This window comes from Maylandia zebra, linkage group LG16 (genome assembly GCF_041146795.1).
Source record: "Maylandia zebra isolate NMK-2024a linkage group LG16, Mzebra_GT3a, whole genome shotgun sequence".
NCBI lineage: Eukaryota > Metazoa > Chordata > Actinopteri > Cichliformes > Cichlidae > Maylandia > Maylandia zebra.
This window is the reverse complement of record NC_135182.1, coordinates 4,874,905-4,900,871: the sequence shown is the minus strand read 5'-3', so window position 1 is coordinate 4,900,871 and position 25,967 is coordinate 4,874,905. Positions and strand designations below refer to the sequence as shown.

General features: G+C 42.6%; 1 protein-coding gene across 3 annotated transcripts in view; it reads left to right on the top strand.

Annotated features, from left to right (window-relative positions):
• Positions 1-25,967, top strand: part of sema5ba (sema domain, seven thrombospondin repeats (type 1 and type 1-like), transmembrane domain (TM) and short cytoplasmic domain, (semaphorin) 5Ba) — a 200,872-nt gene that overhangs the window by 99,441 nt on the left and 75,464 nt on the right. For all 3 annotated transcript variants that reach the window (XM_076875383.1, XM_004568969.4, XM_076875382.1), the window contains 2 exons: positions 5,646-5,745; positions 9,873-9,918. In XM_076875383.1, the coding sequence (XP_076731498.1) occupies positions 5,646-5,745; positions 9,873-9,918 (146 nt within the window). The remainder of the gene's footprint in view (positions 1-5,645; positions 5,746-9,872; positions 9,919-25,967) is intronic.

Below are 25,967 nucleotides of genomic sequence, written 5' to 3'. Positions count from 1 at the left end.
TAAAGACCTGAGTAACACTCTGTTACATGCTGAGTCAGCCCAAAGTTGCCCAGAGGCCACACATAATAGAGGACACACTCTTGACCTACTGATCTCCAAGGGCCTGAGCATTTCAAAGGTTACTGTGTCTGATGTGGGCGTGTCTGATCATTACTGTGTTTTCTTTGAAAGTAAAATCTCAGCCCACATAAATATATCAACAACAGTGATCACAAAAAGATGTATAACTGAACACAGTAGTGCAGTTTTTAACCAGGTCTTCCCATTAACACCTGACCTGTCTGGAGGGTCAGTCAATGAGCTCATCAATAGCTTCAATGCTAACATGTTAAATGTAATGGATACAATTGCTCCCATTAAGGTGAAGGTTATCTCTGGAAGGAAAAAGTCTCCATGGAGAAACTCCACACTAGTGAAAAATGAAAAAAGAGATTGTAGGAAAGCTGAGCGCAGATGGAGAAAAACAAACCTCCAGGTTCATTATGACATCTATAAAGAGAAACTTCACAATTATAATTTACAACTGAGGAGTGCAAGGAGGTCCTACTTCTCTGACATCATCACTAAAAACAGCCATAATGCTCGGGTCTTATTTTCTACAGTTGACAGGCTAACAAACCCTCCTGTGTCAGTGGCAGCTGAACTTCATTCAACCATGGCCTGCAATGACTTTGCCAAATTCTTCACAGAAAAAATCCAAAAAATTAGACAAGCAATTGGTACATCAACAGCAGATCCAGAATATGTACTGTGTCCACCGAAAAACTGTTTAAACACCATCAAACAGTTTGACCCTATTAACAGCAAAGACCTGGAGGACATCTTAGGTCAACTGAACTCCTCCTCTTGCTGTTTAGATGTCCTGCCAACAAGTTTTTTCAAAAAGGTCTCAAAGACTTTGGAGTCAGACCTGTTACAGATCGTCAACTTTTCTTTATTATCAGGTGTGTTTCCAGAATCACTAAAAACTGCTGTAATAAAACCTATACTGAAAAAGGACAATCTTGACAAGACACAAATGAACAACTACAGGCCGATCTCAAATCTCCCATTTTTAAGTAAAATCATTGAAAAAGCAGTTTCTCAACACCTCAGTTACTTCTTAAAACAGAATAATTGCTACGATGCCTTCCAGTCAGGTTTTAGACAGAACCACAGCACTGAAACCGCTCTGACCAAAGTGTTTAATGACATATGTCTGAATACAGACAGTGGAAAAATGTCAGTCTTAGTTTTACTGGATCTCAGTGCATCATTTGATACAGTTGACCACAACATGTTACTCAAACGACTGGAGAACTGGGCAGGTATTTCAGGAACTGTACTAAACTGGTTCAAAACATACTTAGAAAACAGGAAATACTTTGTATCAATAGGTAACTTCACATCCGAGCAGACAAGTATCACATGTGGAGTTCCCCAAGGTTCCATCTTGGGACCCCTTCTGTTTAACATTTACATGCTCCCACTGGCACAGATTATAAAGAACAACAAAATAAACTATCACAGCTATGCAGATGACACACAAATATATATCACAATGTCACCAGGAGACCAAGGCCCTGTACAGGCTCTTGGTAAATGCATTGAGGAAATTAATGACTGGTTGTGCCACAATTTTCTCCAGCTAAACAAAAACAAAACTGAGGTAATAGTCTTTGGCGCCAAAGAAAAACGATTACAGGTCACCAGAGAACTTCAATCTATACATCTAAAAACCACAAACCAGGCGAGAAATTTGGGTGTAGTGATGGATGCAGACCTAAACTTAGAAAAACACATTAAGACAATAACAAAGTCAGCTTACTATCACCTCAAGAATATTTCAAGGATAAGAGATCTGATGTCTCAACAGGACCTGGAAAAACTAGTCCATGCATTCATCTTTAGTAGGCTTGATTACTGTAACAGCATCTTTACAGGTCTACCTAAAAAATCAGTCAGACAACTACAGCTCATTCAGAACTCTGCTGCTCGAGTCCTCACTAAGACCAAAAAAGTGGACCACATCAGTCCAGCTCTGAGGTCTTTACACTGGCTGCCTGTCCGTCAGAGGATAGACTTTAAAGTTCTGATGCTGGTCTATAAAGCTCTGAATGGTTTAGGACCAAAATACATCAGTGACCTCCTGACCCAGTATGAACCATCCAGATCCCTCAGGTCATCTGGATCCGGTCTTTTATCAGTTCCCAGAGTCAGAACCAGACACGGAGAAGCTGCATTCAGCTTTTATGCTTCTTATATCTGAAACAAACTCCCAGAAAGCCTCAGATCAGCTGAAACACTCAGTTTATTTAAATCCAGGTTGAAGACTCACCTGTTCTCAGCTGCATTTGAATAAAGCACCAAATCCACACTTTTAAGCTTAAATTTCAAAACTTACATTTAACTACTGATTTTATCTGTTTTGATTTTATATACTGTTTTGTTTGTTTGTTAATTAGTTTGTTTGTTTGCTTGTTTTAATAAATTTTAAATCATGCTTTTTATTTGTTCTTGTTTCTAATGTCTCTGTAAAGCACTTTGAATCACCTTGTTGTTGAATTGTGCTATACAAATAAACTTGCCTTGCCTTTTCTTTTTTTTTCATCAGTTATGCAAATCAGTATCTTCACAGTGCTTACAATGTCAAAAAAGAAAGATCTCCTTAAAGCCTTTTGGAGGTCAGTTTATATTTTATTGATTTAACTATTCATATTAGGAGGTACCCAACTCCTCACACTTTGATGACACCTTCACTGACCCATTATGAGCTGTTGGAAAATGAAGGATTAGTTTCTTGAAACTCATTTTCGTGAAAAACAACAAACAAAGCAAAAAAAAAAAACAAGAACAAGAGAAACGGAGCTCATTTCACCCTCGGCTAACCCATCTTTAGCTGGTAATGACTGTCTTGTAGTTCACATCAGAGTTTGATTTTCACACAAACACAAACCTCGCAGTAATTGAGCCTTTAAAACAAACTTTTTTTGTTCTTTGCCAATAATTCCATGAGCCTGTGTGTGTTTAAGGGATTGATTTAGAGACTTTTAATGATCTGAGTTGGCGTTCAAATCATGTTCATTCCTCCCAGTTATGGGGACACCGTTCACACACATACAAGCTTTGTTCACACATGCCGTGGCTTTGCGTGATCCCGGGATCATGTTGGATTCTTTAAATCAACTTCAGGTCTGTTTACATAAGACTGTGCAGCTAAAGGCGGCCTGCGTCCCCCACGCTCCCCCCAACCTTCAGCCTCTGCAGCCATTAATCAGAGTGATGCACAGATGGTTCCGCTCGCTTCCTTGCACTGGCCTTCTATGGTTGTGTTGTTGTTTTTTACACCCACCCTACATGTCAAAGATGGTCAAACCATATGGATGCATGGCCGACTGTGAAATTGAAACAATCCACTGTATGTGGATAAGTGTAGTATAAATATTTATGGAGAGAATAAGAGATGGCCTCTTGCAGAATTTGCATCGTATTAGAATAGCCTTGGGACACCCGATGATTTATTGTGATTATCAGAGATTTAATCCTGTCTGTAAAAGTGCTTTCCGGTGTATTATTAATTTTTAAAAGCTGCACTGCTACTCTGATCTAGCTGGTTGATAAATTTGTGTGTCCCTGCAGCACACTGCTCATTTTCTTATTATATTCCTAATAGAACAAGAGCTGTTGTTATCATAATTAACAATGTATTATGTTGTTATTTGCAGCACACAAGGTGGTGTGGCTGTTTTCTGAGATGCTAGGCACTACACTGTAGATTGCCATTGTCATGGAAACCAGAAGCCATTGTTAAAAATATATAGCATTTTGTATAAAACATGTACTGTAAGTTAAAACCTATGCTTGTATTTGTGGTTTATAATATGTCTAAAATAAGTCTAAGTACTATTATTATTATTATTATGCTTTTTTTCTACTTTGTTTTTTATTCTTGTTAATGGAAAAAACATGCAACAATTTCTACCTGGTTCCTTAATGTCTGCTATAAAACTTAATTTAGTCCATTTTGATTTGTTGTTTTTTAGATGCAGAGAAGTCCAAAACTATTAAGAGAGGGACAAATGCGCTGGTTTTGTTCTTTTCAGCAGTTTTCAAATACAGAATAACAGAGGCCTTATCTTGTGAATATATTGCAGTTGTGCTGCAAACTGAAAATTGCAGACTTTTAAATATTCACTGTATTTATGAAAATGGATTCAGCCCTGCTCACATCTCACAAGAGTGGGACAAAAAACAGAAACACTAGAATGAAGTTCGGTCTCACAGCAGCTTGGTGACGAGTGCCCAAATCCACATCTGACTGCAAACACTATCACTTCAGTGAAGTCTCCTGTCAATACTGGAACCTTTAATTAAAGATTGTATGCGTGTGTTTTTCTGTATCTTAAATTAAGAGCACCATACCGTACTGTAGCTGCCGCCTTCTGTCTTCTGTTTTTCGCATCTCTGGATATGTTTGCAGATGACAGAGCCATATGGGCTCCCATCAATCCTAAAAATGTATCTCCTTTACGTGATGGAGACTTGTTTCGCTGTTCTTGGCAACTTCTTCCAGCACTTTGATGTAGTTTCTCACTCGTAGCCTGGAGCTTTTATGAGCTACTTTTAATTTTAGAAGAAAATGAACGTTTTAAGGTTTTAAATGTTTGATGATCACTTCCCTGATGAAGGAGAAAATCAAGATTTTATTTTATTTTTTTCAGTGGGGGGTCATGCAATGGTCATGAACGTTTTTTTCTCTGATACAGAAAATTAGTGGACAACCATAAAGTTGCTTAACATCATTACTGATTCTTTCCTTGTCCGTTTTTGGACTAGTTTTGTGGAAATGGCTCAAATGTGTCTAACACGCCTTTTTAACTTGCTCCAAGAAATCTCATTTGCCACTAACAACTGTGATGTCGTTTACAGCATCGGAAACATAGCAAATCCCCCTTAAGCCCCGCAAACTTCCATGTGGTGAAATCGTTTAAAGGCCCACACAAAGTTCGTAGAGAAAATGCTCTTTTTTTTCTTCCTGGAGTTTTGAGTGTGGCATTAAAAGCTCCAGGCGGCCCCTCTGAAAATTTTGATTTGTAAATGCCAGTTTCATACAGCGTTGAGATTTCAGCCTCGTGCCCCACACAGAGCCGCGTTTGTCTGAATGTCAGGTTGGATCGGGGTTGTGTTGCCTGATGGGGCCTGGACACTTTGTCCCGCTCTGTAGGAGACAGCGTCACGTAGCAGGAAGCTTTTCCTTCACTGTTTGGTGCCCTTTTTTACCACTTCAGCTGCAACTATGAATGTGTCTTATTCATAATTGGTGCATTGGTCACTCTAACATTTTTCTAATCTATAGTTGTGCAGTGTTGCCAGAGTTTAGTCTGAGCAACAGTTAAAATATAATGAAAGCCATCATAAAATAACCTCACTTACAGAGGCTGTTGCTGGCAAACATTTGGCATTTTGCTTAATAAATTTGATTTTCATCGGGTCAATTAACCATCGCTGTAAACACCTACACTTGTGCATAAAATGCCAAATAGGAAAGGTTTTTGCGTGCATTAGTAAACTATACCCTTTTATGAGTTTTGTTTGTAAATGTCACTGCTTTTATCTCACGACATGATTTATCTTCTGCTAACCTTCCCCCCTTTTCTCTCTCTCAGCGCTCAGTCCGTGGATTTCATCCTTCTCCCACCCTGGTGTGAGAGACTACTCCCAGCTCACCCTTGACCTGACTAGGAATGAGCTTATTGTGGGTGCCAGGTAAGAAACTGTAAATCCACTCAGCTTTTCACCCCACAGAGCACATTACTGAGAATGTGATACCCTTTCTGACTCACTCATACAGTGCGGTTTTCGGATAATGACGCTTTTAAAGTGCTTTGCTGAGGCCTCGCTGGACCAAGTTAAGCTTTGGATTTGGCAGGAGCAAAGGATTTGGAAGAAATATGTCACGCCGCAGTAGAGTGTGTGTGTGTGTGTGTGTGTGTGTGTGTGTGTGTGTGTGTGTGTGTGTGTGTGTGTGTGTGTGTGTCTATTCTCTTGGCATGATATGAGTTAAAGTTTTGTCTGGATTGACCCTGTTAAAAGCGTAGACATACATGATCACAAAAAAGTGTAAAACCAAAGACTGAAATACTAACAGAAAACAATGGCCCAAGAGTGACGGGCAGTACAGTTTGTGCTTTAATCCACTTTGTGTTAACCTGACAGTGTCAGGGCTCGTGTGCGGAGGAGAGGAAGGGATGACCCACATGCAGGACTCGTGGTGCAGAACGAGGTTTATTGAATATGTAGACAACAGATGATAGGATGGATGGCTGGCTGGCTGGCTGGACTTAGCGGACTGGTAGACTGGCTGGCTAACTGACTGACTGGACGGAACACACGACAGAAACAACATCATCAATGACCCGACACTGAATGGGTAGAACAGAGGGCTTAAATACACAGACTGGTGATAATGATGATAATGAGGGACCGGTGAGTACACAGCTGAACATAATGAACTAATGATAATGGGAAGAGGATTGAACATAATACACACAGACCAAGGCTAACACAATAAAACAGGAAGTGGAACAGGCAGTAGATAAACAGTGAGTGTGAACTGAAAACACTGGGTCACCGACCCAGGAACCCTGACAGGACCCCCCCCTTCAAAGGCCGGCACCCGACGGCCAAACGAAAAAGAACCAGAACAGGGCGGGCGGAGGGGGCCCAGGACGGAGGGACGGAGGCCACACAGAGACAGTTCGGGTGGGCGGCCACGTGGCCCGAGGCGAGACTGTTCCGGTGGACCGACCGTGCGGAAGGCAACGGCGGTGACGTGGACGCAGTTCGGGAGGCCGGCAGTGCGGAAGGCAACGGCGGCCACCCAGGCGAAGGCGGTCCGGAGGCCGGCCGTGCGGAAGGCAACGGCGGCCACTCAGGCGAAGGCGGTCCGGAGGCCAGCCGTGCGGAAGGCAACGGCGGCCACCCAGGCGAAGGCGGTCCGGGGGCCGGCCGTGCGGAAGGCAACGGCGGCCACTCAGGCGAAGGCGGTCCGGAGGCCGGCCGTGCGGAAGGCAACGGCGGCCACTCAGGCGAAGGCGGTCCGGGGGCCGGCCGTGCGGAAGGCAACGGCGGCGGCGAAGGAGACGGAGCAGTTCAGGGGGCCGGCCGCGCGGAAGGCAGCGGCGGCTCTCCAGTTTTAGGCGTGCTGGCCATGGCCCGGTGGGCACAGGACCAGACGAGGCAGGATCAGGCGAAGCACAGGCCGGAGCTGCAGCAGGCGAAATAAAAGCCAAAGTCGAGGCCGGGCCAGACGAGGACGAAGGCTCCGAGGCCGGGCCAGACGAGGACAAAGGCTCCGAGGCCGGGCCAGGCGAGGCAGAGGCAGGGTCCGAGGCCGGGCCAGGCGAGGCAGAGGCAGGGTCTGAGGCCGGGCCAGGCGAGGCAGAAGCAGAGCTAGGTGACAGCGAGGCATGAGGCTGGTGCGGTTCCCCTGAACCCCCAGTTGACGAAGAAGGTTGCCGGACGGGCTCCTCGGGCCCTCCAGCCGACGAGGCATGAGGCTGGTGCGGTTCTCCTGAACCCCCAGCTGACGAGGAAGGTTGCCGGACGGGCTCCTCGGGCCCTCCAGCTGACAAGGCATGAGGCTGGTGCGGTTCTCCTGAACCCCCAGCTGACGAGGAAGGTTGCCGGACGGGCTCCTCGGGCCCTCCAGCCGACGAGGCATGAGGCTGGTGCGGTTCTCCTGAACCTCCAGCTGACGAGGAAGGTTGCCGGACGGGCTCCTCGGGCCCTCCAGCTGACGAGGCATGAGGCTGGTGCGGTTCTCCTGAACCCCCAGCTGACGAGGAAGGTTGCCGGACGGGCTCCTCGGGCCCTCCAGCGAAAACGGTCTCAGAACCAGTGGGCACTGGAGCCCCTGGCACACACAGGACAGGGCCAGCGGGTGCGGAAACCCCTGGCTGAGGAGCGGCCGGGCCAGCGGGTGCGGAAACCCCTGGCTGAGGAGCGGCCAGGCCAGCGGGTGCGGAAACCCCTGGCTGGGCAGCAGGGTAGCTCACAGCAGGCTCTGGGTACTGAACAGGTTGGTGGACGGGCGACTGGGCTACTGGTGACTGGACAGGAGGCGACTGGGCTACGGGTGACTGGACAGGAGGCGACTGAGCTACGGGTGACTGGACAGGAGCGGACTGGAGAGCAGGTGAGTGAACTGACGGGGCTGGAAGCTGAACAGCAGGTGAGGCTGACGACGGAGCTGAGGTTGGTGTGGCTAATGGCTGGGCTACAGACTGAGCTAATGAGGGAGATAAAGCTACAGCCTGAGCTAGTAAGGCCGGTGCCTGAGCAGGGGACACTTCAGCCAGCCTAACCAGGGATAAAGCTAGTGCGTGAAAGGCTGGGTCAGGAGGTGGATGAAGTGGTGGACTGATTAGCTCTTCCGTGCCTCCAGAGCGTGAGGGCACTGGCTGGAGAGCCTCAGCTGAGTCTCTAGGGGGGTCAGGCTGGATCCTGGCCGTCCTCAGCCTAGGTGCTGGGACAGGCACGGGAGGTGGCTGGACACCAGTCACCCCCACTCGAGAAACTGAAGCGGGTGTGGCGGTAGACTGGGTCGCAGCTGCCCTCCTCCTGGGAGCTGGCACTGGTGTGGGGGTAGACTGACTGACGGGAGTGGAGATAATGACTGGGTGTGTGATGTTAGCAGGTTTATTGGGGATTGTTCTGGTTTTCCTGCCACCACTATTTACAGTCTTTGGGAGAGCAGAGCAGAACAAATCTTCCCAGTCCACAGAATCTTCCAGGAGGGAAACATCCCACGAATCAGAGATGGGGTTATTGTGCGTTTTGAGTGAATAATCAGATGGTGAGTGCGAAAAACAGTCACTGGAGCTCACCATCGGGAGTGGCTGAAAGTGGTCCGTTTTATGGCGGCGTGTGCGCCGATTTCTCCGGGAGGAGGAAGCGGGCGGGGTACACGTCCGAGCCTCTGGCACGGGAGCCTCTGTTGAGCCGAGGTGGAAGACGGAGCCGCTGTGCCGTGGCGAGGTTGAAGGTCCGGTGAATGAGGCAGGTGATGTGTGAGCGTGGAGCGGAGTGGCGAGAGAGGGAGCGGCCGAAGCGCGGCGTGAAACGTCCACTCTCCGCGGCAGATGCTCCGGTGCAGGTGAGGCAGCAGGTGGGGGAACGCGGCGTCTCCGAGGCCCGCCCAGAGCCAAGCGAGTGCCCTCGAAGACGTGCTCTCGCTCCGCGAAGAGCCGCTGTCTCTCCTTGAGTTTTTCAGCCCACAAGGAGAGCGCTACCTCCTGCCGCTCGTAGAGGTCCGAGTCCGCTGGGTCAAAAGCGTGTCTTCTTGGCACGGGTCGGGTCATTCTGTCAGGACTCGTGTGCGGAGGCGAGGAAGGGATGACCCACATGCAGGACTCGTGGTGCAGAACGAGGTTTATTGAATATGTAGACAACAGATGATAGGATGGATGGATGGCTGGCTGGCTGGACTTAGCGGACTGGTAGACTGGCTGGCTAACTGACTGACTGGACGGAACACACGACAGAAACAACATCATCAATGACCCGACACTGAATGGGTAGAACAGAGGGCTTAAATACACAGACTGGTGATAATGATGATAATGAGGGACCGGTGAGTACACAGCTGAACATAATGAACTAATGATAATGGGAAGAGGATTGAACATAATACACACAGACCAAGGCTAACACAATAAAACAGGAAGTGGAACAGGCAGTAGATAAACAGTGAGTGTGAACTGAAAACACTGGGTCACCGACCCAGGAACCCTGACAGACAGCTGGTCTCTAATACTTCATCTGCATTGTTTAATAGATTTTGCTGGATTTGAGCCAGTCACTTACATCATTTCCCTTTCTTCTTAATTCAGAAACTACCTTTTCAGACTGGACCTCAGTAACCTGTCACTGATACAGGTAAGTGTACTGCTTTTTCTCCTGTGGTTTTAAATTCTTATTTTTTGGGCGCTATCTCACTCTTTTTATATATGTTCGCCAAGTTTATTTTCACATTTTTTTCTCTTGTTTATGAATTAGTCAGGCAACATGTTATTGCTACAGCATTGTTTAGGCTGTGTATGCTGTTGGCCAGGAAATGAAAACGCTAATATGCTTTTATTGTTGTAGGTCATGGGTCACTTTAGCCTAGTAGTTGCTAGGCAGCATGATGAAATTGTCATGTATAATTTAGCTTGTTGGATATCAGGTACATGTGGCTGTTTTGAATTAAAAATGATGCAGTACAAAAAAAGACAAAAAAACACAACCTTTTAGCCTGTTGATAGAGGGTTGCCAAGCAACCAGCAGGCGTCATAACATATAATGCATAATTTGGATATAAATTATATGTTATGGTGTGATGTAGATGCTTTTATAAAGTGTTATAGGTAAAAATGTGAAAAGCAGACAGGCCTTTTTAACCCATTGCTAGAGCGTTGCTAGGCAACTTGATGATATCATAGTATCTGATATAGTTGAGAACCTTCAGGGGCCCAAGACGTATCTGTGTGGCAGCTTTGGTTGCTCAACTCGTGATTGTGTGGGAGGAGTTGGCAGACAAAGAAACAAACTCACACAGACAGAGATTTTGTGTATTGTAAGCAGATTATGTGGTAATAGTCCTTTAAATAATAGACTAAAGCAACAAGTCGAGCCTAAATGACTGCTGGCCGCTTCTCCCAGTCTTTTTACATGACTCATATGGAAACCGAAAACAGCATATTGTAGTGTTTCCAGTAGAAAGGTAAAGACTGACAAATTTCCAAAGGGGGATAGGACTTTGAACCAGGGGACTTCAACACACACTGACTTATTTTTTCAGTTAATGCTTTCCAGTAGGAAGGTTGGAAAACCAAAAGAAAAGCAGGATTTGTTTTGCCTCTTGGCAAGGTAGAGCCATTCATGCATCTCTGGCTGTACAGCATAATACTTGTTTACATCGCTCCAGCACTTTCACGGGTAGAGCCTGGTCAGTTCTCTGTGTATGGCTTATTTAGTGAGTTACAAATACACAACAGTGGCAGGACAGAATAAAGGTTTTACTACTGTTTACATTCACCACTCCCATCTTGGATCCTCAACTCGGGGTTAGTGGGGCTGCTCTGACGTTGTGAGTGGGAAATCCAAATTGAGGTGGCATTCCAGATGGAAATTCTGGCTGGGAACTGGGATCTGGAACGCACCATAAGGCCAAGTTTTTGTAATGATCTTCTATGTGGAGGTACAGAAGCTTTGCTGTGACGCTTCATTGGATATGAAAATCGTCTTCTACGCTCAACATCATCTATTGAAGTATCTTCTACTCTGTCTTCTGCCTGAACAAGCCACATGTTCTTTTCTGTATACATGCCTCAGTTTTTTTTATCAATCCATCTATTTTCTTAAACAGCTTAACAGAAAGAGCCTCAATTTTAAGCCTCCAAAAGCAGTTGTGTATTGCTGATTCGATTAACTTTTAAACAGAGCATGTTTACTGATACTTCAAAGATTTTGTGCTAATGAGACAAACTTTGGGAGCAACAAAGCAGCAGGATGGCAGTCCCTGCCATATATATATATATATATATATATATATATATATATATATATATATATATATATATATATATATATATATATATATATGTGTCCACGCTGCAGAGGATATAATCAAATCCTAAGGTTGTGTTGTGTGTGTGTACACGTGCATTTTTGTGTGTCCTCAGCCTGTGGGTGTAATGGGTTTGTTTTCTGAAAGGCCTGTGGTGGTAAGAGTGCTGTGCCGGAAAGTAGCTTTGGTATCAGTGGGAGTGTTAGCTCTGGGGCACAGGGTTGCCATACAGTTGCATCACACATCACAAATGACAAGCCCTGAATTCTCGATGGGACGGTGTAATCTAAACCGGTATATCACTGTCACTGAGCAGAGAAAAATAGGCATTGTACAAAAACCAGGCAGTGCACAGTTTCCATGCTTTAAACCACTGCGGGACATCTTCTTTGGAGATTGCCAAAGTTTTCCACGCCTTCAAAATAGGGCTGCCACAAACGATTATTTTGATAGTCGACTAGTCACCGATTATTTTTGTGATTAGTCGACTAATCAGATCATCATCCATTGGACGTAAAACTACAGCTTATTGCACCAGCAGCATCTGCTCTTATATAACTATCATTAGCTTACAGCTTTAAGTGTTTAAGGTCTGTGCTAACTAAAAATAAAGACAAGATGATAGTTTATTAAATTTGAATGAAATTTGCAGATTGTTTCGGTGAAGTTTAATAAACTCCTTGCTATCTAAAATATAACAGGACACTGGAGTATATTCTGGAGCATCTCACACTTCTGATAATCAGCTGTCTGCTTGACGTTTATTCAGCTGTGTAAAAACTATAACTTTAATCTCAGACAAACTGATTTACTCAGGAACAAATAAAATACTAAAAAAAAAAAGCCAAACAATAACATTTTAAGTTATCTAAGTGACTCATATATATTTAACCTGAGTAGCGAAAGACGGCAGTGGGTTTGAAAACGATTTGCGGGGAGTCCGGTGTTCTCACGGCGCTAGTGGCCTCGCCCCCGGCTCGATAACGAGCTAGTGGGTAACAGATGTCTCCGAAAACGTCGGAGCGCTTTTGAAAATATGTGGTGTCCTGATAAACTGAGCAGATATTTGAGGTTTACACAGCTACATTCTCGCCTGAAAATATGTTAAACGTTTATTTTGTGACCCAGAAAGAATAATAAGAGTAACATTAAAACTAACTAGCTGCCGCCATTGTTGGAAACTGCGCTGGGCCGCGCTATGAATTCTGGGACACAGCTGCTTCTTCTTCTTCTTCTTCTTCTTCGGGGTTTAACGGTAGCTGACATCCTTGTACATGCAATGCTGCCATCTTCTGTTTCAGTCCGTTATTACACTCTTAAATCCAGCCACTTATTCCTGCGTCTTTTGTGATCGTACAAAGTTTCAAACGACGCGTCGACTATTAAATCAGTCGTCGACAATTTTGATAGTCGACGTAATCGTGACTAGTCGACAAATCGTGGCAGCCCTACTTCAAAATAAATAGCAATGCATATTTTGCTGCTGTTAAGGTTAATGCACTTTAAGCCTTAATTATGTAAATGATGGTAGTGACATCACAATGCAGTTTTTATGCCCACCAACCAAGAAAAACAACAAGAAATGCATCTGCTGAGTGCAAATATTCTTTGTGATCCAAAGTGCACCTGTTATGAGATTTGTTTCTACGGTCAATGCAAACATATAATAACTTTACAATATATAATTTTATTTTTTTTAAAGCCTAAAAAGTTTGGTAACTTTGCTCCAAAAACCTGTTTTGAACCACACGTCTTGCTCATCCCTTTTCAGCATTTCACAAATGCCATTCTAATTCACATCATAGATGCGGGAAGCCAAGAAAAAAGTAATCCACCTGTTTTTGTAGTTGGCACAGTGCTGCAGTGGTTGATGGAGAGTCCTTGTTGGGTTTTTTTTGTGTGGATTATGCTTTTTCTCCCATTGCTTGCGTAGGCTCTCTCCGGATATTCGGGGTTCTTCCAAAGACATGCATGTCAGGTTAATCTGTGATCCTACAATTCTGCAGGTATGAACATGAGTGTGAATAGTCGTCCCTGTGTTAGCCCGGTGAAAGTGGAGCGATATGTGTTTACTACATCCAAAGCATTGTAAACATTTTTATTAACATGTATTGAGTGTTTGGATTCGTTCAGTACCACGACTCTCTTATAATGTGTATCCAAAAAAAGTTAAGCAAGACTAGCTTAACGGTTGACTCTGCAGCATCAGTTTTGTTATTATTTCTATAACAAAAACTTGAATTATTTTTACACTACATTTCCACACAGGATTAAGCACATCACCACACTCCACTTTGTCTGACAGAGACTCCTTTCACAGCAACCACAACTGAATGACATGATGTGTACAGCTGCCACCCGTGTGTCACTGCCAATATCAATGCGCCCTTTGTCTGCGTGTCCTAGCTGTCTACTTGTGGAAGAGAGAAGTTGACTTATGAGTGCTTTCATTTGTTTGTACCCGGGTTGTGTTGTTCTCTGCAGTTCCATGAAGCTGTTCTCTTTGTCCTGAAAAAAGGCACCTGCCATCCTTATCACATGTAAGGAAGCGTACACACATGCATCTGCTGTGAGCGTGCACAGAAATAACCACAGTGGCGCATACTGCCTAAATTCTCAAAGTCTGCTTTTCTCCTGAAACATACACACACCCACACACATATCACCAGCTTATTGTGAGCTATAGGGCTAAATGAGGTAGATCCTTCTTCACTCTGGCCAATGCGGAGGTGTCATTTGTGATGCCAAGGCTGAAATCAACGTGAGCATTACACAAACTGCCCAGTGAAGCAGAGAGGAGGGTCTCTACCCCCCATGCTAATTTGCCAGTAAAATGCAAGCCATCCAAAAAGGCAGAGGAGGGCGGCATCCCAAAATATTTCTTTTCATTTGGTGTATAAGTAAATAAAAAAAATACAAAAATACAAAAAATCTCCCATTTCCCAGTCCGAGCCTGAGGTTCACTAAGAAAGGCTTTACGTGCAGATTTCCGGAACCAGTGATACAAGGCCTGCTGTAAATATCCAAACCACCTGCCAGAGAACATTGGATTAATTTAATTCAGTCCAGACATAAGCTCAGTTGTCTGCTCGCCATCGTGATACATCCTCATCACAGTCTGCTTCATTTTTAATATAATTAACCTCTTGAAAATCCCAACATCCACTTGTATCTGTGTTGTTACCACTCCACAGACACTGACCTGCAACTATTGGTAGGACAGAAGCTTTCTGCCATTTCTGATCATTAGTAAGTGAAGAGTAACCCAGATTATATTGTGATTTGGCAATTTAAACATTTTCACAGCTTGTGAAAGGGTGACTATAAACCTGAATGATGTTCTTCTGCCTAACTCTAACAAAAAAATGAAACTTTAACTGAGCCCAAAGCTTAGTTTAAGCTCCAGTTGGTGGTTTTGTTGGGTGATTGGATGAAGGTTATGTCCCAGCTATCTATCCAACCTCCTCATACAGACATTTTTGCTCTTTCAAAGCAGAAACAAGTCTGTCGTTTTTTGCCAAATCTGTGCTGCCACCATGAAATGACTTGATAATGGCCTACTGAGCCTACTAGTTGGAAAATACTGCCTACAGGCAATGCCTATATGGCAGTGATGAGAATTGATAATGGCGTTTTAATGGGCTGATAACATTCCAACCAGGTGCTCAGTTCAGCTTGAGAATTTCTTCATGCACTAAAAGCCTAATACCTGCACTGCACTCCGAGGCCAAAACAAAATTCATCATAACACATCGTCTTGCACAGCACATCGGTGAGGTGTTTTATCTGACCCATTTCTTAACAAGGTAGTAATAGACAAAGAAATAGAGCTGCACCACTGCACGGTGGCTCATGTGTGATGTATTCCACTCTCTGCAGCACCTGTTCAGTGCACTCTTACAATTTAGCAACTGATTTAAGCTCTCAATAAGGCTCTCTCTCTGCGATGCCAGTACAATCTCTGCTTTTTTCCCTGCAAGGATCTCAACCAGTGTTGCTGCTTAATTAACACCTTTAAAGCCACAGCATCCACTTTATTTGACTATAGAGCTCAGGATGCCTGCCACCTCTGTGCAGTGTTTAATGCATGCTGCAGGGAGTGAAAATGTCAGACCAAAGTCTCTATCCCGTGTGAGCTCTGTGTCTTTATGAGGCCACTTGAAATAAGTCATGGTTATGCATTCTTTTTACAATTTTATATGTGGAAATTGTCTAAAACCTCTAGTGAGAGACGTGAAAAAGGGCGTTTTAACAAAAGCTACTGTGTTCTAGCCTTCTCTTATACCTAGCATGTTATTCAGACTTTGAAGACAAAAGCATTAATCTCTTCTGAAAAAGTTTTCCAAGGTTGTTTAACGCCAGACCTTGGACTCTAAAGCTACAGATTTGACCTTATTTTGATGGTGTTATCAACCGTAGTCAAAATAAACGGCAGCAGCTATGCTCAGAAGCCAGGCTGACCTGCAGAAATTGAGCGAGCCTTTCGGGACACAAAGCACGAGTGACTTTTCCTTTAAAAAAAAAAAAGAAGAAAAACATCCACGGAGTGCAAATGAAAGTCATACTGACGCTTTATTCCAAAATAACTTGCTGATTGATTGAAAAGCAAACCAAAGAGGGTGGCCGATCACAGTCGAGTTACAAAGCTGCATTCTCCACTTTCCCATTCATCGGTATGGACGGGTTGGCCTGGGCTTTTTAAGCGGGTGGTCTGAAACCACACACCGGTGTCAATATCACTCCCCTGGTTTGGCATCAGCTTCACTCTTTAGTGTGCCCCTATAAGAGACTGCAGCTTGTTTGCATGTCATTAAATGGGCAGTATCAAATTAGAGAGCCCGCCCAGTCGAGACGACCTGCATCACACCTGAAGCCAAGATGGCCAGTGAGCCCAAACAGGAGAGATGAAGGACTGGCAATAGTTTCTCAGTTTACATGACTGTGCATCTGCGTTTGCGTGTGTGGAGAGAGGCGGACAAGTGTGTAAATTCCACCTTTGCAGTCTTTAGTCACAGAGGGTTTTGAAGATAGACCACACTAGAGGGATGGGGGAGGACTGCCGAGGTGCTGATGCCAGGTCTTTTAAAGGCTCAGCCCAGCCTGTTCTGTTCAGGCACCTGGGAGAACACCTGCTACGGGCATTAGCGAGCAGGGAAGCGTAGAAGAATGAATGCGTAGGCAATCAGTGGAGAAAAAGAGTGAGAAGGAGGGAGAGAAGAAAGATGAGGAGAGCCAGGGATAAAGAGGTGGGCAGGAGCCAGAGAATGAAAGACCGCAAAGATAACAGGAAGAAAACGAATGAGGAAACAGAAGCAGAGACCAAGAGAACAACTCTGAAAAATCACACATACAGAGCCGAGATGAAGACAAATGAGGAAGAGACGAGGGAGGGAGGTGACAAGCTTTCATTGTGCTCCAGCTCTCTGGATGTTTCTCTAGTGAGATTCTGTGCCTCTAAGGAGTCGTATGAAATAGTTTTGCCAGTGTAGAATAACCACACAGGTAATACCCACGGAGAGCTTTCAAAGTGTTCAGAGATGATTTCTCTTCCACACCACACCCTCTGTTGTTGTTCAATGGATGAATAAGCAATTGGAATAATTCCCCATTGCCCTATAAGACAGATAATCTGACAACTGCACTGAACCAGCTAATCCCACGAGTTTTATCTAAAATGAGAATACGACTCGAGTGGTGTCAGTGTTATGTTGGCACAGCCATTAGTTATTTTGTTTTTAACAATTTATTGTGTGCATAGAATTGGGTTTTTCCCTATGTTTATGTTGTCATCCATGCATTAACTGTGTGGCACTGACAGCTGCATTCATGTTTCAGTATCAGTCATCATTTGCCTACCAGCTGCATTTTTACAGTATATCCAATCATAATTATACAGGTGAGCGCAGGTGAGCTTTTCAAAGTGATTATTCTCACTAATGGCTCCATTATAGCTACATTTATATCATCCCTCGTGTGTGCTTTGGTGCTTTTAGTGGCAAATTGCTTAAAGAAGATATAGTGTTCAAATATATGAGTACATGATGAGGAATTCTCATCATGTACTCCACCTGTTACAGGTGGAATTCTGTCAATTCCACCTGTAACAGGATCAATTTGCTGTAACTGGTGAGGATCAGTAATGACAATAATGCTGAGATTTAGGAATGTGGCAACCTTTGTAAAATAAGGGGGGAAAGAGCTTTCAGGTAATTGTGTTGCAAATACAGACCGCATATTAAAGATGGACTTAGCCAGCAGTAAGTTGTCCATTGTATTGTGAAGTCTAGTTATGATACTTTCAAGGTTTTGATGCTTTAAATGTGTCTTCATGATTTGTCATCTTCATTCTTCGAAACTTGATTTTTGGAGCGTTTTAGGTGCTAATTCAAATTATGCTAACGATGCTAGCATTAGCTAGCAAGCTAATGCTTGCTAATATTCATCCTGGCAGGACGGTGCAGCCATATAATCTATGGGTGCACAGCATAGACACACAGTAACTGCTAATTAGTGCTACTACATACATACCATATATATGTAGTAAGTTAGCTCATCAAAACTCAAGCACAGATTTCTTGGATGGGCTATCAGTACAACTACACAGCTTCTGCTGTAAAGTTGGAATTTTTAACATGGGAATTAAAATGCTTGGTGAATTGAATCACTTTTGGAGGTGCTTTCAAGTGAGTATTTTGGCACAACTTCCTAGTTGTCCCATAGTGGTAGTACTATTCATCATTACCAACAAACTACTCAAATATTTAAGTCAGTCAAACCATTAATGCTCATAAACAAACAAAAAACAGTGGGCATGCATGAATAAATTATGTCTTTGTCAGTGAAGTTATAATACATATGCAAACACAAAGTACCCTGCTCTTACCTGCATACAACTGTATGCTTCACACAAGCGCACACTATCACCCACCCAGGTGCCTCACAGTGGGACTGCTCAGGCATCCTACTCTGGTAGCACTCAGACTCTGAACATCAGATGCTGCTGCATATTCTTGGAGTGCGGTGTCTCTATTTTCCCCTGCTTCGCTCTTCCTTTTCAACCTTTCTCTTCGTCTTTTTTTTCTGGAATGTAGCACTCGCATTAGTGCTGGTGGTGGGTGTGATTGCAAACCTCCCACATGTTCTGTCCAAGCAACCCCCACTAACAGAGCTTTCTGATACGCTGGTCGACCTGATCTCCGACGCAATCAAGGTGGTAGGAGGTGTGTGTGTGTGTGTGCTTGCATAGTGGGGGATAAAAAAGAGGAGTGGGAGAGTGGTGAAAGCAGCAGAGTTATAGAAAAGGCTCAAGTGTTTGATGGGTGGGAGAGGGAATGGAGAGCTGAAGCAACAACTCTGTTTCTGTCAACCGGTTCTCTCTCTCTTGCATATATTTCCTGTTGGGATGCAGTTCTGCCACGTGTGGTAAGAAAAAACAGCAACTTTTGATGGGCAAACTTTTGATGCCCAAAATGAGAATAAATCCTCACCAGTCCCCATCTTTCTTTATCCTTCTTCCCTTTCTTTTACCTTCTTTTGTAGTTTCAGAGTAATAGAAAATAACACAAGCAGACCCCTGTTTAGATAGATCTTTCTTTCTTCCACATGCTGCAAGGTACTAACAGGAGATAGAATATTGATTTGTCTCCCGCTAACATATTTGTACAAGACCACAAAGCCAAAGAATAATACCAAATATTTGGATGGATCGCCCCTTTCTTCTGATTTTTTTTTTTTTTTTCACATACTACTGCTTGAAGCTCGCTCCTCACAAATATACATACTCACATAATTACCTCTACCTATTTTTGCACTTGACTTATCTCTTTTCTCCTGCTTTCATTTTTTTAACCTTTTTTTTACATGCACTTAGAGATATGCCTTATCTAGCAAGGTCAAAGCTTCAAAGGCTCCGGCATTAGCCTTTTGTGATAAGATGGTGAAGAATGTAACTAGTAACAGTCAGTAAGTAGGTACGAGGTCACAAGGCTTCCAATTCCAATCTTATGTGTGTGTCTAACTGGTCATCTTTTTTCTTTAATTTAAATGATAAATCATAAAGTCATATATTTTAGGCAGATTTTAAAAAAAGATTTAAAGTGTTTAAAGTCCCTTCAAGGACTTTTTTTGATATGATAAACTAGTAAATATACTGCTAAACTGCTAATTTATTACAGTTATATATTAATTATTAATGCATGCCCACACCACTTTGTTATTTGATATGTTTGTGCTGTTTATAAGTATATTTGTATTTACTTCTATGTATAATTGAAATACCATGTCAACCATCAACTGTCTAAAAAATTTGTGTACCACTCCACTCATCGGTCAAACATTGGCGACCCCCATAAAGTATGTAATGAAAAATCGTTATGCAAGATTTTGTCAAATATACACCCAACATATTTACCCTATTTGCCTTATAGTTTGCCTATACATGTCAAAACCATGCACTTGAGAAACACATAAAATTACATGCTGGATAAAGGAGGATTTTGCAGGCTGGACTCATTTACATGGCTTTGAATCCCATGGCCTTAAGTACATTCATACAGTCATTTATTTGACATGAAACTTATGGTAAAGTCTACAAATACAGTAAACCTGACTTCATAACTTAGTGTGTGAAGTGATTGAATGTAATCAGTGTTGGGAAGGTTACTTTAAAAATGTATTCCACTACAGATTACAGAATACATGCCCCAAAATGTATTCTGTAACATATTCCGTTACGTTACTCAATGAGAGTAACGTATTCTGAATACTCTGGATTACTAGTGGTAAGTGGTTACTAGGCAACACGAATATGTCGTGACAACTGATATAGATAAAAACCTTCAGGTCCTAAAATGTACCTGTGTGCCAGTTTTGATTCCTCAGCTCCCGACTGTGAAGTTCAGAGACAGGGTTACTGTGTCTGCCCTTAAAATTTCTTACCTTACTGTTATGTGCTCTGACAGAGCACATTTCCTTCTTATGTAGAAAAACAGGGCGAAAAAGACATGTAAAGTTGTCTGCTTTTCAGGAACGCTGTGATTGGACTCTGAGATAATGCTCTTCATGGAGCAGCGGTAGCTCTGCTCTGGCAGAGGATTGTGTCTGCTGTTGATTTTTGTGTTTAAATGAGAAACTCTGCAAAGTGCTCTGCAAACGTGTTAAAAGTGCGAGAAAACTGTGAAAGAAGAAGTTGAAACAGTTTTCTATTTGACTTATTCCAGCAGTATAATAAACCTTTTACCACTTATTTCTAGAGCCTGGTATTTATTTGTTACATTTACTGTTGTTTTTTTCTTCTTTGCAATGTGACCTGTCTGTATGATGAGTAACAGCACTAGCAGAGATAGTGTTTATATGATATGGAAACAAAATGGATAAGGGAGGGAAACTGGAAGGAGGTGGACTGCGGTTAGAAATATGAAGGATTGAAAAGACTTTTCTGTTTGTTTGTTTGTTTCACTTTTGGGTTATTTTAGGAACTGAGTGCATTTCTAACCCTGCTCAGGTGACTAAAACCAGCATTTTTAGTTTTCTGAAAAATGAAAATAATAGACAGAAGTACAAAAAAAATGGTCTGAAGATTACTCTGACTATTACCAATATTTTTTATTTATACACACTTAACCCCTGTAAGCTTTAAAGAAGGATCTGAAAAATCTGCTGACAATCTTCCTCCAACAGCATGGATTCACAGCAGCTGGCTAGATGGCTTCCAGCCATGTCAAAGCTTCACTCTGATACATGAACATTTCCACAAAAGCTTCTCAAACCCAGTCTGCAGCATAATCCTCTTTTCATGGGCTTTTTGAGTAAAACCTGTATTTTCACACAGTGGTGAATGTGCTTTTGTTTCTTGCAAGTGAGATTAACAGTTTACTCTTATTCGATTTTATTTCCCTTCACCTTACCTGTCAATCAATCGATTTATTTGGCCATACTGAATGATGCATTTTATGACTATCAGTCTAATATAAGCTTTCCAAAACATGACATTTATATCCTTTTTTCTGAATGAGCTCATTCAGAATAAATATCTTCACATTAAGACAGTGTGAGCTGTTTAAGTTAATACTTAAAAGTACTTGCACAAAAAGGCGTTTCATAACAGCAACAGGAGTAAGTCAACCCCCCCATTCTTTAATTCTTCCAATTGCAATGTCTGCTAGTGCAGCGAAGTGAAAGAAGGTGATTTGAGGGGGAGGAGAGAGGTCTTTGTCAGTCCATCAGATAATCCCTGCATAGATAAGACAGAAGCAACATGGAGGTGGAATGTGTAAACACCATATTACTGTCTGGATCTCCGCGTATCTGTCTCCACCTGCCTTAACCTTCCACTCCACAATCTCTACGTGGTTACTTTCTCTATAGCTCCCTCTGCCTTTGCACACTTGTTTTTTTTTTTTTCGTTTTTTTTTTCTTTTTCTCAACCCCACATACAGTGGAAAAAATAAATAAATCTCAGGGCGTCTCTGTGACATTTCTCCTCAGAAGAACATTGTATTTGCTCCTGATGCGGAACTGTCGCTGCATTTTCTATCAGGTTAATGCTTTCATTGAATCTTTCTCGTGTGCCCATTCATTGTGTTGCTCTGCTGGTTTTCTTTTGTATAGAACAATCTGGGTGTACATCAATATGCAGCCCCTTTACTCCAAAGATTATGCGTGCTGACGTCACTTAAAAATACTATAATGAGCGTAAATGTCATGCCGAAGTGGAGTCTCACGCCATTGTGAAACCAAGACATTATAGGAGAAGGCTGGAAATGTAGTGGAGTGAGACACAGGAAAACAGCTTAGCTTGACTCCTGAGCTTTGTGCGTGTTCCTGTAGGTGTGCCGCCGTTGAACTGCAGTGTTCCATGTGGCAGAGCACAGTCAAATTTCCCTCTGATTGGTTTGGCCTTTCTGTAAATGCATGGGGTGGCTGGGGAAGGAGGGAGGAAGGGGTTATGGGAAAGGACAATGGTGTCATTTTTGTGATATCACGCTTCCCTAAAAGTATACTTCTTAGTTATTTCCCTCTAGAGTTCCACTGACTATCAGCCCTAATATGAATCTGGGGTCGTTGTGGCTTTTCACCACATTGCCTGAGACTTACTTTCCTTTAAGGTTACCTCTATTTGCTGTGTCCTTATCTTCCAAGTCGGAGACTTTTAGTTTTTTTTCTCGGGTTTGCTTGCTGGGAAATGTCAGAAGTTCTAAAGCGGGAGTGCCCTCACCCCCATGTGTTCAGGGCCTGGGATTGCTTGTCCTTGATATGTTGTTTGTGTTTGCGGTTGTTTGAGCTGAGCCATGTGCTCGGGCTCCCACAGCCAGCTGATGATGAGCAAACCCCCAGGTGGCCGTCCCGCTGCGTGACATGATGGTTTCTTCAGGCTGACAGTGGCATTCAACCAAAGTAGTGTAACACTGTAATCTGTATTTAAACTAAGATGCGTTTGCTCTCACTCAGTCTTCTCTGTGTAGTTTGACTTTATAATATATGTTCTACTCAGTTTTCTTCTTATTTATTCTCGTTTTGGCCAATGTTTGTACTTCTTTGATGTTAATGCATAGATTTTTGTAGCTCGCTAATGCTGCAATCGAATGACGATGCAAATCTGCCACATTACCTTTTTGTTGAATCGTGACGATGTGACCTTAGCATGTTATTTTTTCTTTAGTTTATCAATTCATGAACTGAATCAAGTTGAATCAGCAACTATATTGATCATCTACATGTTTTTTTAAGCTTTTCCTTGTTTCTCACTGAATATATTTTCAGTGTTTTAGTCTATTTTACACAAATTTCTGATGTCTTATTGACATGTTGGATATGAATGTGTATGTGCAACAAATTTTACATCATGTGTTGATAATTATGGAAAGCACATTGCTGTTGAGATATATATATATATATATATATATATATATATATATATATATATATATATATATATATATATATATATATATATATATATATATATATAAAATATCATGAGGAAAATGTGCTTTATTTTATTGATATTGTGATAGTTGACAGTATTGATAGTAATTGTAGCATACTTGTAGCTTTTTTTTTTTTCTGCATGGAAAATCGAGTGGTTGGATGATTAAACCTACCAGTTTGTCCAAAGGCCGTTTAGGGGAGAGCAGCTGGTTTGACTGTTCGCTGTTGTTTGGCCCCAGCGTGTGCAGTTTCCCTGCAGCTAATCAAGGTCAAGAGAGCAAAGTTGATTCAACAGGTCAATGTCGCTGCTTGCTCTTTTGTTCAGGACATGTCTGATGAAAAATCCCTCCTCCACAGAGATGGCTGGGAGCGTCCCATCTGTCTGGATTTGTTGTTGTAGGTGTTTTTGTTGAATGCCTAAATTCCTTTGGGACAAGAGAAACTGACCTTTGGCTAGACTGAAGACACACTGACCTTCCCTTGTACACATCAATGATTATTCATCTGCGTTATAAATTTCTCTCCCATAGTTTGTCTTTTATCCTGTGGTGTCTCTATGCCTGAGGCTGGCTCTGCTGGAGGTTTCTTCCTGGATAAAAAGAGTTCCTCCCACCAATCACTGCTGTGCACTGTCCTTAATATTGTATCATCGTTAAAAACACCTGTTGTTTTACAGTTATATTGTATAAATAAATCTTAATTGAATATCGTCCGAGTGCTTTCAGTGCAAAAACAGTTGGATTCACAGAGAAAACGGGGACATTCAAAATGAATGGAAGGCCACTGGATGGCCGTTAAGCTACCGAGCCGAGATATTCGTGCCCCTGTTTCGCTCACAGTATCAAGCTCCGCTCTTGCCCTGCATTTGATGAGTCATAGCTGATTTCATTCACACTCTTCATTAATTTCTGGGCTTCAGTTTGGACGGAGATTTAATTATTGATGCGGCCTTTGTCGGAGTGCAGGCATAATCTGTGAGCTACAGAGCTGAGAGCAAACGGGGGCTACTTGTCACCCTGTAATGTGCTGCAGCTTTGCCAGCCGGCTAGGAAACAGTAACAAAATTTGTATTGCAGTGGTATCAAATGAATCGTTTTTTGTCACTGGTTTTTGCAAAGTTGTTTACTTATTTTCATAGTTAAGAAGTTAGGAAAACAGATGGATGGATTAAATGTCGCTTCTTTTCTTTAACAATCAACTTTTGACCACTTCAAAGATAAAAATAATACAATGCACATGCTAAACAGCACACTGTGTTAGTGCATGCAGTTCCTGCGTGAATCACCATACTTGTGCGGGTAAGCACAGTACACTAAGTGTTTGAGGAAGACGAGGGATAATCCAGCGTGCTAGTGGGCTGGTCATGGAGAGACTGTCTGCCTTCACCTGCGTGTGGAATTGCAGTGAGTAGGAGGCAGCAGCGTGGCGAGTGGGCAACCACATACAGGCTGTTACAAATGCTGAACCAAGCAATGTATTCATCACGGCATTAACATCAAAGGAGAAGAGAAAAAAAGCTTCCTCTTCCCAGTATCATTACTTGAATAATTTCTGTCATAAAATATCCACGAGCATGACTACAAAACATCTAGTTTACATTTAAATAACGTTAAAGAGACAGTTCACCAGAAAATGAAATATATGTGGCTTTCCTCTGGTCTGTGGTTTTCCATGTAGATCTGTTAGTGTGGGTTTGGATGTGTTTGCTGGGGAATATCTACCATCTCTTGAATGTAATGAAACTAGATGGTATTTGACTTGTGTTGCTCATAGTGCCTAAAAACATCTAAAAAACTGAAATGTCTCATTTCAGAAAACAGGTTTTTATTACTAAAAAATCCACAAACCTTGTTTTCTGTCTGTCAGACTGCACCTGCCAACAGCATCGCTCTACAGGAAAAAACATCCATATACAGGATCATGCTAGTGACATGTTGACAGGATGCAAACATGTTTGGGACCCCCATCTGAGCTGTGATGTTAACCAGCTGCAGTCTTATTTTTTTCGTTGGTGGGTATATTTAGTAAAAAAAAAAAACAGTTCTCTTTTTTTTGAAGTGTCTATAAGCTTGTTCAATAACACCAAATCCCTTTGATCAGTGTCTGCATGTAGGTCTTCATCCCTGACACACACACCTGACCCTGTGCAGCACTATTTGAAATAGGCGTCTCTTGAAATCTCCTCATACTGATACCAGAACAATAGTTTCTTGTAAAAGGACAATGAAATGTTTCTGTCTACCCTGTATTTGAGTGAAATCATATGCTCCAGAAATCATAGAGCATCAGTGTTATCTTTTTTTGACATAAGCCCTTATAGAAGAATCCTTGATTTGATATCTTGTTAAAGGGCATGAAAGCAAACAAGAAATCAACTCAAGCAGTGTTGTCAATATTAATGATTTGCACACTTTTTTAGTGTGTGTAGCTGTGTATCAAAAGATTTTTT